The sequence below is a fragment of the Mobula birostris genome, chromosome 31, assembly GCF_030028105.1.
Source record: "Mobula birostris isolate sMobBir1 chromosome 31, sMobBir1.hap1, whole genome shotgun sequence".
Classification (NCBI taxonomy): Eukaryota; Metazoa; Chordata; class Chondrichthyes; order Myliobatiformes; family Myliobatidae; genus Mobula; species Mobula birostris.
The window spans coordinates 17893146-17911171 of record NC_092400.1 but is presented as its reverse complement, the minus strand read 5'-3'; the positions used below and the strand labels follow the sequence as shown (position 1 = coordinate 17911171).

Here is an 18026-nt window from a genome sequence, read left to right as displayed (position 1 = left end):
CTTTGACTGTACCTCTTCCTAGAGATGCTGCCTGGCCTGCTGTGTTCACCAGTTACTTTGATGTGTGTTGCTTGAATTTGCAGCATCTGCAGAATTCCTCGTGTTTAAATTATTTATTCATTAATTAATTTAGTGTATATAGAATTATTAACCTTAATTTCCTTCATAAATTAATTAGGTTTAGTCATTTGTAGTATTTAAATACCATAAGTTGATGGATAATATGGGGTAATCATCAATAATCACTTTGTGCCAGGTCACAAATCAGGGAAGAACTGGCCAGTAGGGGGTGACAACTGCCAAGCTGGAGGCAGCTCAAAGCCAACATTACTCAAACACAGGAGACTTCGGGCAAAATGTCAACTGTTCATTCCCCTCCATAGATGCTGCCTCATCTGCTGAGTTCAACATTTTGTGGGTTCCTCCAAGCCATCACCTGCCTGTGGAATTTGTTTTAGTTCTCAGCAAGTTTAACAAAGTGCCTTTAAAAAAAAATACAGTATCATAGCTCTGGTGTCCTTGGCTTCCAAAATGCACTGAATGGTTTTGCAGAGGTATGTCCAGGCAAGCTCTGACAGTAGCCACATAAAGAGTTGTTAAGGCAGATCTAAACCTGGTCAGAAGTTGGCTTAAGGTGCGCTTTATAGGAGCAAATGCTGGCAGAGAGGCAGCCGGTTTAAGGAGAGAGATGCAGGTGCAGCCAGAAATGGAGAAGTGCTGAAGAATTTGGAAGTGTGAGGCTGTAGTTTCTTTCATTTAAAAATGCTCACCATGCAGGGGTCAGTGGCATAGTTTCAGAGCAAGATGTTGCCAATTTAAGACAGAGGTGAGGAGGGATTTCTTCTCTCAGTGGGTGCTGAACCATTGGAATTTTCTGGGAAAAGGAATTGTGGATGTTGAAGCAGTCAGTAGATTCAAGGCTGCAAAAGTCAACTTTCTGGACTATAGGAATGTCAAAAGGGTCATGGGGATCTTGTGGAAAAGTGGAGTTGAGGCCCAGATGGAGTTGATATTGGTTAAAGTTAACATGCCTCAATAGGGCAATTGCATCCTTGAGCCAAAATATGAGTGTCCAGTCCTTTTGTTAAGAGATGGCAACTTGTCCCATATTGCCTTGCCCAATGTCTGCAACACAAAACATTACTCAATTGTACCAAATGACTATATTGCTGAAACACAATTTATAGATTGTTATTTGTCGATAAGCTGAACCTTCTCAATCTTTACTTTCTTAGGAGGTTTTGGAAATTTGGCTTGTCGCTGGACACTATAACAATATTCTGCAGAAGTACTGTAGAAAGTATCCTGACCGGTTACATCATGGTTGTGGGGCAGCAGTTTGATTGTGTAGGAACATAAGAAACTGCAGACAGTATTGGATTCTGCCCAGTGCATCTCAGGGATATCCCTCCCCACCACTGGCAGTATCTACAGAAGGTGCAGCCTGAAGAGGATCAAAGACCCATGCCAACTTTTCACAGCTACCATCGGGCAGCAGATTCAGAAGCCTAAAGTCCCACACCAGCAGGTTCAAGAACAGTTACCCCCTCTTTGACTGTTCTGATCTTGAGCTATTTCGATCTGGCATAGCCATCATCACTATAGATTAGCAACACTGTGACCTCTTTCATCACTTGACACTGCGATAGACTGCCCGATTTTTTTCTTGTTTTACTTGTGTTATTTATTGTAATTAATGTGTGTAATTTATGTTTTCCTTTTGAATGTTGTGTCTCCAAAGATACGTGATCTTTGGGTGATGCTACCGCAAAACCAATTCTCGTTGCACCTGTACTTGTGCAGATGACAATAAACTTGACTTTGACTTTGTCATGATCAAGCACGTGCTCTGAAGTGCAAGAGCTCAAGGGGAGGGTGGGTGGGGCAAATATTTGAAGGAAGTCACATAAAGCGTATGAATTAAAATTTGTCAGATGTATACAGGGGATCTTTCGCTCTCCATATTTATGCATATGTGTGCGAATGTGTCTATCCATGTGCGTGCATGTGTGTGTGTGTGTGTGTGTGTGTGTGTGCGTACATGGACACAGATACAGACTGATAGGTACAAGTGCAAATGAGATGACGTGCTGTAATTACTGAGGAGGTGGGGAACAACAGCAGATGTTCCTCTAATGAAGCAGCTCCAATCTGAGTCATTTCCCTGAACCCATGGCTTGTGATCTCAAACTCTCCAGGAGCCGATGGAAACGATGGGGTTCAGAGTGGGCGGCAGTAGTCTGTAATTGTGTTCAAGTTGGCAGAGATGTCACCATATGCTCGTGGACTGTTTGCCTCACTCCCATTAGGGAGGAGGCTACGTAGCATCCACAGCAGGGCCACCAGACTCAAAAAGGAGAAGATGGCGGTGTGACGGCAGCACGTGTGGCTGCTCCGGTGGTGAATATCTGTTATCTGTCAAGTAGGGGACCGTGCACAGTTCTGATTTGATGGAGATGGACATGAGAGTACGGAGGAACATCTGGAAAACTTCTGAAATGCCCACTTCGCTGCCGCTGCTACTGTGTGGTAACCGGAATCTCCGGAGCAGAAGGCTCCAAATCCTCGGCTTTGCTTGTTTCAGCGGCCGGGGCTAGGTCAAAGGCGCTCAGCAGAGGATGGCGCTTGGGAGGCTGTATTGGAGGGGCTGGTTGGAGGCTCAAAGTTTTCGGATGGACGGACTCAGTGTCGGCTGTGGTCGGCTGCTTCCAAGGCATCGGCAAGTTGACGGTGCCTGGAGGTTTATGGCAGGGAGCTTTTCCCTTTTGCCGCCTGCTATCGGGGACTTCGAGACTTTTTTTTACTATGGCCATGGTTTGTTCTTCATCAAATTTTTGCTTTGCACTGCTGTAACTATATGTTATAATTATGTGGTTCTGTCAGTGTTAGTCTTTGCTTTGTCCTGTTTTCTGTGATATCACTCCGGAGAAACATTGTATCATTTCTCAATGCATGTATGCATTTCTAAATGACAACAAAAGAGGTCTGAGTGTTCTCATAATCTAAAACAGTTACTTCCCCAAGCCGTAAGGCTGATCAACACCTCCACCCACTTATCCCCCCCTCCACCCCTACTTTAGCATTTCCTGTCAGTCACCTTATGTACAGATTCTTCTGTGCCTAGCATCACTTTATGGACATACAATCAATCTATGAATAAAAGTCAGCTTATGTATTTTTATTTATTGTGTTTTTAAATGAGTGTGTTCTTTATCTTATTGCGTTTTTTTCGTGCTGGATTGGATCAAGAGTAACGATTATTTCATTCTAATTTAAATTTGTGTACTGGATACAACATTAAATCATCTTGAATCTTGAAGACACAGTTACCCTGCAGAAACACTGGCAAACGTTGACTGCATGCCCTTGGTCTCATGGATGTAACCTCACAGCAGCTGGGAATAGCGTTCCATGCTACAACATCCACTTCTGATCAACACGCACAAAATGCTGGAGGAACTCAGCAGATCAGGCAACGTCTATGGGAAAGAGTAAACAGTCAACGTTTCGGGCTGAGACCCTTCATCATCACTGAGAAAGAAGCGGGGAAGATGCCTGAATAAAAAGATTGAGGAGGGGAAAGACACTAGCTGGACGGTGATAGGTGAAGCCAAGTGGGTAGGAAAGATAGAAGGCTGGAGAAGAAAGAATCTGATAGGACAGAAAGGAAAAGAGGAGGGGACCCGGGGGGAGGTCATGGGCAGGTGAGAAGAGGTAAAAGGTCAAAGGGGAATAGAAGAAGAGGGGAAGGGGAGGGATTTTTTTTACCAGAAGGAAAATCAATATTCATAGCATCAGGTTGGAGGCTACCCAGATGGAATGTAAAGTGTTGCTCCTGCTTTCTGGGAACAATTTGGAAGGCACAAGAGGAAGAAATATTCTAAAGGCAAGATAACATAACTGTAGCTGAGAAGAGAAGTCAAAACCAACATAAAAGCGGAAGAGAGGACATATAATGAAGCAGAAATCAATGGGAAGTTAGAGGATTCTGAAGTTTTTAAAAACCAACAGAAGCTAACTGAGAAAGGCATAAAGAAGGAAAAGTTGGAGTACGAGCGTAAGTTAGCCAATAATATTAAAGAGGATATGAAAAGTTTCTTCAGATATGTAAAGTGTAAAAGATGCGAGTGTTGATATTGGACTGCTGGAAAATGATGCTGGAGAGGTAGTAATGGGGGACAAGGAAATGGAGAGCGGACCAGAGTATAAAATCAAGAAAAAAATGGAGAGGCTTTACAAGGCACTGGTGAAGCCTCACTTGGAATATTGAGAGAAGTTTTGGGCCCCTTCTCTAAGAAAAGATGTGGTGACATTGGAGAGGGTGCAAAGCAGATTCATGAAAATGAGGCCAGGATTGAAAGGCTTATCATATGAGAAGCGTTTTATGTCTCTAGGTCTGTATTCACTAGAATTCAGAAGAAACATCAAATGGTGAAAAGTCTTCATAGAGTGGACTTGGAGGGGATGTTTCCTATGGTGCGAAAGTGTAGGACCAGAGAGTACTGCCTCAGAACAGAGAGCTATCTTTTTAGAATGGAGATCAAGAGGATTTTCTTTAGGGAGAGAGTGGTAGATTTGTAGAATTTGTTGCTACAGGTGGCTGTGGAGGCCAATATTCCCTCTAATTTGTAATGGCAATAAAAACACTATAAATAAGTCAGTTCAGAAATCTGCAGGCAAATCATCAAAAACTGCACGTTGCCAACACTGTCCACATCAGAAACCGGGAAAGGAAATGTGATTGTGTACGATCGTGAAATATACGTAACGTGCCAACGGGGTAGAGGGTGACAACCTTTTGTGCGCAGTTTAAGTTCCTCTGTGTGTACGTGCACATGCGAACACACTTAAAGTGAACATTGGTGGAGGACAACTGGTTGGGTATATTTAAGGCAGAGGTTGACAGATTCTTGATTAGAGCATGAAGGGATATGGGGAGAAGGGATGAGACTGGGGCTGAGCGGGAGAATGGATCAGCCGTGATGAAAAGGCAGAATGAACTTGATGGGACAAATGGCCTAATTTTTCTCCTATGTTTTATGGGTCTTATGGACTCCAAGGGTGAGTAGGCCATTGAGACACAGGTATGTGGGACTGAGATGTACCCCGCATGAACATGCCTGTTAAAAGATCAAAGTTCAAAGTACATTTATTATCACAGTATGTATGCAGTATACAAACCCTGAGATTTGTCTTCTCCATGGACAGCCACGGAACAAAGAAACAGCGTGGCACCCATTCAAAGGAGAACATCAAACACCTATAGCACAAAAAGAGAACAAATTGTGCAAATGGGAAAGAATGAGCGGAAAACACAGAATATAAAACATCAAACCACAAGTTAATTGAAACAGTCGCAGGCCTTTCAGTTTACTTCAGTTGAATTTAGCGCTCTTTGACTGTAGGCCAGTCCGCCACGATCAAAAATTCACACAAAATGGAATTGAGAAAAGGAGTAACCAGTAGCCAGAAACACATCGTAGCATGAACTACAGAGTCCAATCCTCAAACCGTATCGATGAAACCTTGGCTGAGACCCAAGACTCCGACACCATCATCTGGCAGCATCGAATGAGAGGGAGAGTGAGACCGGTCACACACAGGCACCTGATTCCCAGAGCATCAGAGGCTGATGGAAAGTTGCAAACTACACAGTGCTGAGATAGTAATCCATCATCTACACCATTCTCATGCAAGGTTTACAGTGAGAAATGCTATATAAAGCTGTTGTCATGTTCTATATTGGGAGGATATGACACTCTGGCAATCTATCAAGGGCTGCGGGATAAATGGAGTTACCTAAGGGTGGTGTTGGTTAATGCCCTTTGTGTTCCACACAGAACCTTAGCACAAACTGTTGAACAGATTAGATTAGATTAGATTATGAGGACACTCATTCGTCATTTATTGTCACTTAGAAATGCGTGCATTAAGAAATGATACAATGTTCCTCCAGAATGATATCACAAGAAAACACAGGACAAATCAAGACTAAAACTGATAAAACCACTTAATTATAAGATATAGTTACAACAGTGCAAAGCAATACCGTAATTTGATAAAGAGCAGACCGTGGGCACGGTAAAAAAAAAAGTCCCAAAGTCCCGCTGGACTCATCATCTCATGCAGGCGGCAGAAAGGAGGAACTCTCCCTGCCATGAACCTCCAAGCGCCGCCAACTCGCCGATGCAGCACCATCGACCGCAGTGGACTCTTGAGTCCGTCTGAAAACTTCGAGCCTCCGACACAGCCTCTCCGACCAGCCCCTCCAACACAGCCCCTCCGACCAGCCCCTCTGACACAGCCTCTCCGAGCACCATGCTCTGCCATCGCTTCGACCCCGCCCCGGCCGCTGAGCAACAAGCAAAGCCGAGGATTCAGGACTTTCCCCTCCAGAGATTCTGGACCACACAGTAGCAGCAGCAGTGAAGCAGGCATTTCAGAAGTTTCACCAGATGTTCCTCTGTGCTCTCACGTCCGTCTGCATCAAATCAGGATTGTGCACGGCCCCCTACTTGACAAATAACAGACATCACCGCTGGAGTGGCCGCTGCGAGCTGCATCGCGCCGCCATCTTCTCTTCCTGAAATCCCTCGATTTGAGTGTTGCAGGTTCAATCATTGATGGCTGCTCTTTGCACACAACTTTTACAGGAATAAGCCCGACAGCCTTTGGTAACCTGAGAGCTTGAAGACAAAGCCTGCAATCTGAAGATGAAGACTCACTACAATTTGCCTATCTTCACAAAAGGTCTATGGCAGACGTGATCTCATTGGCACTTCATGCAACCTTGGATCAGCTGGATAACCCAAGTACCAATGAGAATGTTGTTTATCGACTGTAGCTCAGTGTTTAACACAATCATTCCTACAGTTCTCATTGAAAAGCTCCAGAATCAGGGCCTCTGTACCTCCTACTGCCACTAGATACTTGACTTCCTAACCAGAAGACCACAATCTGTGCAGATCGGAAATAATATCTTCACCTGGTTGATAATCAATACTGGCGCATCTCAAGGGTGTGTGCTTAGCCCACTGTTGTACTCTCTCTACACCCATGACCGTGTGGCTAGGCACAACTCAAGTACCATCTATATATTTGCTGATGATCCAACCATTGTTGGCAGAATTTCAGATGGTGACGAGAGGGTGTACAGGAGTGAGATATACCAGCTAGTTGAGTGGTGTCGCAGCAACAACCTGGCACTCAACATCAGTAAGACCAAAGAACTGATTGTGGACATCAGAAAGGGTAAGATGAGTGAACACACACCAGTTCTCGTAGGGGGATCACAAGTGGAAAGAGTGAGCAATTTCAAATTCCTCAGTGCCAATATCTCTGAGGATCTAACCTGGACCGAACATATCGATGCAACTGCAGTGAAGGCAAGACAGTGGCTATATCTCATTAGGAGTCTGAGGACCTTTGGTATATCACCTCTGCCTTTAATACCATCATTCCAAATAAACTGATTCCTAAGCTCCAGAACCTGGGCCTTAGCACTCAGAACTGCAGCTGGATCTTCAACTTCTTCACAGACAGGACCCAGGCTGTGAAAATAGGGGACAAGCTCTCCTCTACAATCACTCTGAGCACCGGTGCCCCACAAGGCTGTGTACTCAGCCCCCTGCTGTACTCACTGTACACCCATGATTGTGTAGCCAAGTTTCCATCAAACTCAATATATAAGTTTGCTGATGACACAACAATTGTAGGCCGTATCTCGGGTAATGATGAGTTTGAGTACAGAGAGGAAACTAAGAATCTGGTGGCATTGTGCGAAGACAATAACCTATCCCTCAACGTCAGCAAGACGAAGGAATTGGTTGTTGACTTCAGAAGGAGTAGCGGACTGCACGACCCAATTTACATCGGTGGTGCGCAAGTGGAACAGGTCAAAAGCTTTAAGTTCCTTGGGGTCAATATCACAAATGACCTGACTTGGTCTAACCAAGCAGAGTTCACTGCCAAGAAGGCCCACCAGCGCCTTTACTTCCTGAGAAAACTAAAGAAATTTGTCCTGTCCCCTAAAACCCTCACTAATTTTTATAGATGCAGTGTAGAAAGCATTCTTCTAGGGTGCATCACAACCTGGTATGGAAGTTGTCCTGTCCAAGACCGAAAGAAGCTGCAGAAAATCGTGAACACGCGCAGCACATCACACAAACCAATCTTCTGTCCGTGGGCTCACTTTACACTGCATGCTGTCGGAGCAGTGCTGCCAGGATAATCAAGGACATGACCCACCCAGCGAACACACTTTTTGTCCCTCTTCCCTCCGGGAGAAGGCTCAGGAGCTTGAAGACTCATACGGCCAGATTTGGGAACAGCTTCTTTCCAACTGTGGTAAGACTGCTGAACCGATCCTGACCTGGTTCTGGGCCGTACCCTCCAAATATCCGGACCTGCCTCTCGGTTTTTTTGCACTACCTTACTTTCCATTTTTCTATTTTCTATTTATGATCTATAATTTAAATTTTTAATATTTACTGATTTTTACTATTTTTTTATTTAATATTTGTAATCCAGGGAGCAGGAAGCGCAGAATCAAATATCGCTGTGATGATTGTATGTTCTAGTATCAATTGTTTGGTGACAATAAAGTATAAAGTAAAGTAAATAAATACTCACAAATTTCTACAGATGTGCCGTGGAGAGCATTCTAACTGGCTGCATTATTGTCTGGTATGGGAGTGGGGGGATACAGCACGTGGGAGTAAGCTGCAGAGAAGTTGTAAACTTAGTCAGTTCAATCATGAGCACCAGGCTCCGTCGTATCCATGGCATCTTCAAGAAGAGATGTCTCAAAAAGCCGGCGTCCATCATTAAAGACCCCAACACTCGAGACATGCCCTCTTCTCAATGCTACCATCAGGAAGGAGGTACAGAAGCCTGAAGGCACACACTCAGTGATTCAGAAAAAGCTTCTTCCCCTCTGATTTCTGAATGGACATTGAAACCATGAACATTACCCCACTGCCTTTTTTATTTTTATTTTTTCACTACTTATTTCATTTAACTATTTCATATATACTTACTGTAATTCTCTTTTTTTTTTCCTTTTCTATTATTATGTATTGCATTGTATTGCTGCCGCAAAGTTAAATTTCATGACACACCATGACAGAAGGAGCCCACGCCATAAGTTGACCCAACGGAAGTTCAACAGAGGCCTGGAAATTAGTCAGCTGGATGTGAGGGTGCCTTCTATTCTCAGACCTTGTCTTAAGTCTACATTCCAAATTTCTTGAGTCCACATTCTGAACTTCCGAAGTCTGCATTCAAGGTTGTCTAGGTTTCCTGAGTCTCTTATGGCCCGCTAGGTTTCTGAGGGCTATTCCAGGCTTCCAAGGGCTATTCCATGTATCTGAGGACTATTCCTTGTTCCTGTGTTTAATTCTATATTTCTGAGTTATATGCAATGTTTCTGACTTTTCCAGCCCTGCCTTCAGAGCATCAGGGCTGTCGTGAATTTACCAGCCCTGTCTCAGAAGCATCAGGTCTGTTTTGAATTTACTCGCCCTGCCTTGAGTTCCTCAGGACTGCCTGGGCCGTCAGTCGCTGGCCACAGGGAGGGAGGGTACTGTTCTGAGCCATCTTATCGAGAGTCGTTAAGCCCCAGTGCTTTCTGTTGAACTTTGTCAAATTTATTTCGACTGGCACAGGTTTTCTGCGTACTGCACTTACTTAAAGCAGACTCCTGATCAGTGCCTATTGTGGGGCCCTTGTGCGTGTTTCAAGAATGATTCATGTCACGGAGTTGCTTGGTCAAGCCATCGATGTTCAGTTGGAATTCCCATGGATAAACTCGCGTCTCTGTCTCATCACGAGTGTCTCTGTACACCTGGGTTCAGCAGTGTGTCAGTGCCCAACGTGACAACTGACAGCATTTCAGCTCCAGCGCAGAGTTGCTCGGTGAAGGCCCAGGCTCCAGATCGGCCTTGAGAGACAGGTTTTGAGCAAGACTCCACACTGTCAGCAAATGAAATAAAGCTCTCAGCAACCTTTTAAGTGTGAAGGGAAAGAGCCTGGGAGGCCGATGAGAGCAGCATTATTGCTGGGCACATTGAGCAGAAAAAAAGGTAGACAACATTTGAAGAAAGCCTAGAACAATCCTCAGGAGAAGTTAGACAAACTTGGGTTGTTTTCTCGGGAGTGGTGGAGACTGAGAGGAGATCTGATAGAGGTTGAAAAGATTATGGGAAGCCATAGATAGAGTAGAGAGGGAGCATCTTTTTCCCAGGGTAGTGATGTCTAATACCAGAGGGCATGTGATGCAGGTGAGAGGGGGTAGTTTCAGTGGGGATGTGAGAGGTAAGTTGTTTACTCAGAGAGTTTTGGACGCCTGGAAGGCACTGTGTGGTATGGTGGTAGAGGCTTTTAAGAGACATTTAGATGGGCACGTGGATGTAAGGAAGATGGAAGGAAATGGACATTGTTTAGGTAGGAGGGGTTAGTGTTTGGGTTTTTAAAAATTACTTTTTAGCTGGTTTGGCACAGCATTCTGGGCCTAATGGCCGGTTCCTGTGCTGTACTCTTCTATGTCTATGTAATTGTCTCCCCCATGCGTCCCATTGCTACACTGGTGACTCTCAGCTGCTTCCTGGAGGCTGGGGAGCAGGTCAAGCCTTCTTCAGCAGCAGCGTCCTGACTGGAGAGTTGATTCTTTATCTTCAAGGGTCTTGTGTTCCGTTGTGTTTACAACGGTCTTTCATCTTGGCCGTGGGAAGTTGGGGAAGTGAGGATTCAAATAGTCAGTGCATGGTGTGAAGAGGAGGGGATGGGTATATATGGGCAACGTTAGAAAATCATTCTAGAGTGAAAAGAAACGTAGAACATTGCTAACACCTCCGACAGGAATAAACTTTGTTTTTGGTTTATTATTGTCACAGGAACTAAGATACAGTGAAGACGTCGCCTTGCAGTTTACAGTTTACATAGATCAAATCATCACACCATGCATCGAGCCCGTGAACCTTGCATCGGTCAAATAACAATTCACAAAAAAAGTGTAGAAGCTGCTGAAAGAAAAGTTCAACTGCAAAGAGCAAGATCATGACAGTTCTATGCTGACTACTGGACATTTTCACAACTTTTTTTAGGACTGTGGCTTTGGTATTGAACCTTCCAACGTGACGCAATAGAGAAAAATAACATAGCACAAAAGCTACTGCTTTCAAGATTTGTCTTCTCATTCCTTTTGCAAATTAACTAGCTTGCAGCAATTCCCTCCACAATGGCCAATGAGACTCGTCAATATTCACCAGTAGAGGACATCTATTATGCCTACAATACGCTGATACTTATTTTAACATTTATCTTTGGATTAATTGGAAATATGATTGCTTTGCGGATCTTCTGTTTTCACGTTAAATCCTGGAGACCGAACACCATTTATTCACTGAGCCTGGCGATTGCCGACACTCTGTTAATCTGCTGTCTGCCATTTCGAGTCGATTACTACATACGTGGGAAGAACTGGATATTTGGTGATGTTGCATGCCGTCTGAAGGTATTCCTGATATTTCTGAACCGGACAGAGAGCGTTGTTTTCCTCACAGTTATGGCACTTAATCGCTATTTCAAAGTGATCCATCCTCACCATAAAGTGAACAAGATCTGTACAAGGACTGCAGTGAAGGTATCACTCGTTCTCTGGTTTCTAACAATGTTGATTTGTTTGCATTTTCTGATAGAACCTCATACCTTCGAACATAACAACGTAAAGAACTGTGAGCCATTTAACGTAACTCAGCCTCTAAGCTCCACAGCATTTTGGACGAGTATTATTTTTATTGTTTTCAAGTTTATTTTACCGGCTGCTGTGATCCTGTTCTCCACGTGCTGTATTACCTGGAGGCTAAAGCAGATGAAATCTGAAATGAGGGTTAAATATCAACGAGCTATGAGGCTTGTGATAGCCGTGGTGGTAGTGTTTCTCATCTGCTTCCTACCCAGCAATATTGCTGTAATCACCGTTTTAATTTCAAGCAATTTAAAAGACAGCAAATTATTTGACATCTATGCTCAGGTGTTCTACAATACATTGTGCATAACCTATTTGAATAGTGTGCTGGACCCAGTTATTTACTACTTCTCAAGTTCAACATTTAAAGAAACTTTGAACCAAGCTCTTATTTCTCACAAAAGCAGATTATTCGGAGCAGGGATTGCATCCAGCGCAAGAAATGCAACAAGGCATAGAACCGCAAAGTTCTTCAGTCTGCAACACCTTTGATCACTTACGAACGGAGTTAACGGAGAATTTGTGAAGCTCTGCCACTTAGCTGCGCACTTTATTTCAACCAGCTCTTGGAAGGACTGCCACATTTGAAATACTTTTTTAAAGTCATGAGGTCTAACTTTAGAAAGATTGCACTGAGAGCATCCACGGGTATCCAAGATAAGCATGTGGTGATTCACTGAACCACATTTTAAAATTAGCGGCAGTAATGAATCAGACTCCTTTACTGTGTGAGAGCATCAGTAGTCATTCACAGGAGGTCACAATCAAGAGAAAATCTGCAGTTGCTGGAAATCCGAGCAATGCAGACAAAATGCTGGAGGAACTCAGCAGGCCAGGTTTCGGCCCCGAAACGTCGACTGTACTTTTCTGCATAGATGCCTGCTGAGTTCCTGAGTGTGTGTTATTCACAGGAAGTCACCAAGATGGCTTCGGTCTAGGGAATTGGCTTATTAAGGAGGGTATTGCTGGACAAATAGTGAGGAAAGAAGCAAACAGAAATAATTAAATAATAAATTAAAAAAATGAAAGAAAATTTCCCCAACTGTCTCTTGAAGCAATCAGAAAAAAACTGAAATAGAAACCCAATGCAATTTACAACAAGAAAGAGGTGCTACAAAAACTGATGAATATCTTATGAAAAGCTTTTCCTGTTTGGTTTGCTCAACTTTAGGTTTATAGAAGATGCATAATTATTTATAATGAGAACATAAGTCTTTCAATATGTGCAAATTAACTTCAATTTTCACTGTAGATAAATGGTAGATTTATATATGATTTTTAAATCCTTTTTTTACAATTTGCATCTTTACTGATCCGTAAGTTCTGCATTTTCGCTATCGCTAAGGATCTACTGCAGTTTTGACACAGTAACGAATAAATACACTGGTTTAGTTTAGTGTGGCTAATAACTGCTATTTACACAATCACTAAAAATAGAAAATAATTCTGATAAAAGTCCTTTGTTTAATTCTAGAGCAAATTATGGAAGTTCTGTGGAATGATTAACCTTTTGCATCTATGAAATTGCTTGATATTCTAGCTGACAGTAATCTATATATTAAATTTTTAGTTGATATCTTTATGTTATTCATTTTACTTATATCTTTAATTGAACTGATCAGAAGCTGTGGTTAATTTTTTTGTGAATATTAAAGCAACATAAAGTTTGAGTATGTTGGACTGTCTGTGTTTTTCTGTCAAGAAAACCTTCATATTTCTATTCATCATTTGCAAACACTGCCAGAAGTGAGAAGTGACTTGCAGATGCTGAGATAATACATTTTGTCAAGACCACAATCTGAGATCTGCATGGACTCTGGATCAAAATAGAAACCAAGAGGACCTCAGAACACAATAACAAAAGACATGTTCACAGTGTCACCAGCCACTTATTCCTTACCTTTGCACGTGGCTTAATAAGAGACAGTTAGTATAACAAGGAAACAGAGAATGCAGTCATCTCATTCAGCTTCCAACAGCAACTGCTTTAAAGTTCCTGCTTTATCATATGTTTTCCTTTGCAAACAACAAGGGAGCTAGTTTCAAGATACCCTAAACCAAGTTTTTTTAAACTTCTGCAAGGTATCTAAGTCAACGTTAGTTCTATATGTTGAAACACACCGATAGGAAGTGACATCCAGGTGAATGGGCAGACATTAAGTCGTAACACAAGTGTTGCCAACTGTGAAAGTGTTACAACAGTGCTGTCTTATTGCGAACTCCAGCATCTAGAATCAGTGATGATAATTCTAAGAATGTAACAAGATCATAAGAAGTTGGAGCAGAAATTGGCTGCCCAGAGCCTTGCCTTTACCCCTTTGCTCCGCAGATGCTGCCTGACCCACTGATTTGCTCCAACAGTTTATTTAGTATTCAGCTGCTTGTGCCCAGTTCACCATAATCAGTATCATTTTTGATTTTCAATTTTCTTGCTTTAATTCCATATGCTTTTACTCTGATTTTATTAAATAATCCCTGATATAAATTTACTCAGACTAAATGAGCCACCACAACCTCTTGGCAAATGAATTCCAAATATTCTCTCTTCTCTGTTGATGCTGCTTTGCCGCTGTTAGTGTGTGCGATGGGGAAGGAGGGCTTTGGAGTGTTCATGGTTTTTCTGTCATTCATTCTTTGAGGATTTCTTCTGTTTCGAGGATGCCTGCAAAGGGTATGAATTTCAGGTTGTATACTGTAACACATTCTCTGATAATAAATGGAACCATTGAAATATTCTCAGCTTCAAATTGTCCAGCCGTTAATCTGAGACTGTGATCCGTGGTTTTAGACACATCCCCTGGAAGCATATTACCAACAGTCAGTCCGTTAAGCCCAAAAGAATGTTGTAAGTTTCATTGAAATCGCCTCTTGCTCTTCTAAATTCTAAAGAATGTTGGTTCACTTGATTCGTACAGCAAACCCCCCAACCCAGTTAACTGTTTTTGATTCTTGTGGTCCTGGCATAGATGCTACTTAGTCCTGTCTGTGATGGGAGTGTACATCTGTCCTCGATGGTGAGTAGGCTGGTGCCGGTGATGCACTGGGGCAGGTTGGACTACCCGTTTTAGAGTCTTCCTGCCCACTGTGGTGCAGGTTACCGCACCGTGTAGTGATGCAGCTTGTCAGGGTGCTCTCTACTGTGCGTCTGTAGAATGATGTGAGCATTAACATGTATACTCCGGCACTCTTCAGCCTCTTCAGAAAGTAGAAGTATCGGTGAGCTCTCCTGATTATGTGGAACGTGTTCTGAGACCATGAGAGGTTGTGCAAGATGGGCACTCCCAGGAGTTTGAAGTTGCTCGTAATTTCCACTGCTGTGCTGCAGATGTATGTGCATGCAACATTTTAAAGTAGAGTTCAATGGAATTGAGAGAAACCCAGGTATGAAACCCGATTTATCGCCAGTCCATAAATTAGAGCAAGTGTTTGTGAAACTGGTGGGATCGATCTTCTGGCCGCTGGAATCTTTTGGGAACACAGTTCCCAACTGCATTGTCAACTTGTGCACTGCCTGGGTTATGTACAGTTGACAGGAATGAGGCCCTGTGTACCATGGAGATGACCTGTGTGTAAAACAGTGAAAATTTTTCCAGATTCAGACGTGTGCATATTGGAGATTCAAAATATCTGAAAGCACTTTATTCACAGAATATATTTTGCTGTCTCCAATGATCATTTTCAGAAGAAAACTGAGATATACTTAAAAAGGAGAAACCTGACATGATTCTGGTAAAAGGGAGTGGTAGTTATTGGAAATCTGTTAAAAGTGCTAGCATTTGCATGATGGGTTGACTGGCCTTCTCGTGGTGCAGGATTCTAAGAAAGTGTAATGTCCTTAAAGCAGATTACCTGATATGCTCTGTTTCCCTTCCACATTCCAAAGAGTTACGGATTAGTAGATTAATTGGTTACGTTGCTGTAATTGGGCGGGGCCAGCTAGCCGGGCTGGAAGAGCCTGTTACCGTACTGTGTCACTAAATAAAATAAAATTAAGAAGATATTATAGAATATTCAGGGGCAGAAAATGAAACCATTATAATAACGTCCTGGACTCTGGGCATGATATGGAGGATGATTAGATTGCTGTCACAGGTTAAGAGAATTGAATTCCTGCCTGCACAAATATTTGTACTTCTGAATTGTAGGAACCTCGAGTTCAATGTAAATATCATTTATTGCACTTGGCATCCCACTGAAGGCAGCAGCTACTAAAAGTAAATCTCTCACTCAGCTGAGTTTCTATAGTTCCAAAACTGGAATGGGTTAAAATGTTACAGTGGGCATCCTTCAATTCTTCAGCAGCTGCAGTACTTCCTGACAGGGGTTACATGGTTACCCTCCAGCGATCTGACAATGACGATGATCGTCACCATGGAGAAAGTCTCACAGGCAAAGTTCAAAAGTTCAAAGTTCAAAGCAGATTTATTATCAAAGTACATACATGTCACCATATACAATCCTGAGATTCATTTTCTTGCAGGCGTACTCACTAAATCCAGAATAGAATAATAACCATAATAGAATCAGTGAGAGACCGAACCAACTTCAACCATTTCAACCAGTGTGCGAAAGACAACAAACAAAAGAAATAATAATAATAAACAAGTAAGCAACAACTATGAAGAACATGAGATGAAGAGTCCGTGAAAGTGAGTCCATAGGTTGTGGGAATATTTCAACGTTGGGTCTGGTGAAATTGAGTGAAGTTATTCCACTTGGTTCAAGAGCCTGATGGTTGAGGGGTAATAACTATTTGTTAACCTGCTGGGGTGAGTCCTGAGGCTTCTGTACCTTCTTTCTGATGGCAGCAGTGAGAAAAGAGCACGTCCTGGGTGGTGGGGGTCCCTGATGATGGATGCTGCATTCCTGCGACAATGCTTCATGTAGATGTGCTCAATGGAGGGGAGGGCTTTACCTGTGATGGACTGGCTCCTATCCACTGACTTTTGCAGGGTTTCCATTCAAGCCAAACACAGGAGTCTGTCATCAAATCAAAGCTTTGGAGCACATTATCCTTATTTGGAAGGAATAATAGAAGATGAGATTATTATTTAAATGGTGAAAGATTGCAGCATACCGTTGTGCAGAAGAACATTGGAGTGCTTGTGCATGAATTGCAAAAAGTTGGCTATTAAGAAGGCAAATGGAATGTTAGCCTTCATTGCTAGAGGGATTGAATTCAAGAGCAGGGAGATCATGCCGCAACTATACAGGGTACTGGTGAGGCCGCACCTGGAATACAGTTCTGGTCTCCATACTTGACGAAGGATATACTGGCTTTGGAGGCAGTGCAGAGGAGGTTCACCAGGTTGATTCCAGGAATGAAGGGGTTAACCTATGAGGAGAGATTGAGTCTCCTGGGACCATACTCTCTGCAGTTCAGAAGAATGAGAGGGTATCTTATAGAAATATGCAAAATTATGAAAGGGATAGATAAGATAGAAGTAGGAAAGTTGTTTCCGTTGGTAGGTGAGACTAGAACTAGGGGACATTGCCTCAAGGTTCAGGGGAGAAGATTTAGGACAGAGATGAGGAGAAACTGTTTTTCCCAGAGAGTGGTGAATCTGTGGAATTCTCTGCCCAGGGAAGCAGTTGAGGCTTCTTCACCAAATATATTTAAGAAACAGTTGGATAGGTTTTTACATAGTAAGGGAATCAAGGGTTATGGGGGAAAGGCAGGTAGATGGAGCTGAGTTTATGGACAGATCAGCCATGATCTTATTAAATGGCGGGGCAGGCTCGATGGGCCGGATGGCCTACTCCTGCTCCTATTTCTTTAGTTCTTATGTTCTTATACACGTGCTGCTGAGGAAGAGCCAGAAATAATGAATGTTTTGGGTAAAGGGGTGGGACAAAATGATTAAATAAAAGAAATTCCATGCTGCCGTTCTGGATAGCACAGTAATATTAGCCAAGCGTTTAGCTGTTAAAATGCTTTACATTTATTTTGGAATATTGATTAAAAGGCACAAAAAGGGCATATCTACAGGTTAATATGGCACGATTTTGAAGTGCCTCCTGTAGGTTGTCCATGTCTCCAAGACAAACAGGCAGGTGGGAATCATGGTAAACTTGAGCATGGAGATAATAATGAAGACTTGCCTTCAAATAATCCTCTCTATCTGGATCAAGGAATGAGTGAGCACATTAAAGGTGTTGGCGGATTTTGCAGATTTGCTAAAGGCTTAAATGAATGTACAAGAAGTAATCAGGGGAATGTCACAATGTCACTCTTTTTGCCAAGGAAATTGAACACAAATATTGGGAGATCATTCTTCAT

At 42.8% G+C, this 18026-nt stretch overlaps 1 protein-coding gene across 1 annotated transcript; it reads left to right on the top strand.

The window, feature by feature from the left end:
- Window positions 1-10962: 10962 nt before the first annotated feature.
- On the top strand, window positions 10963-12413 carry LOC140190890 (hydroxycarboxylic acid receptor 2-like). The gene has a single exon (XM_072247828.1). It carries the CDS (start codon window positions 11237-11239, stop codon window positions 12236-12238), a length of 1002 nt encoding a protein of 333 aa, XP_072103929.1. The 5' UTR covers window positions 10963-11236; the 3' UTR covers window positions 12239-12413.
- Window positions 12414-18026: the final 5613 nt, after the last annotated feature.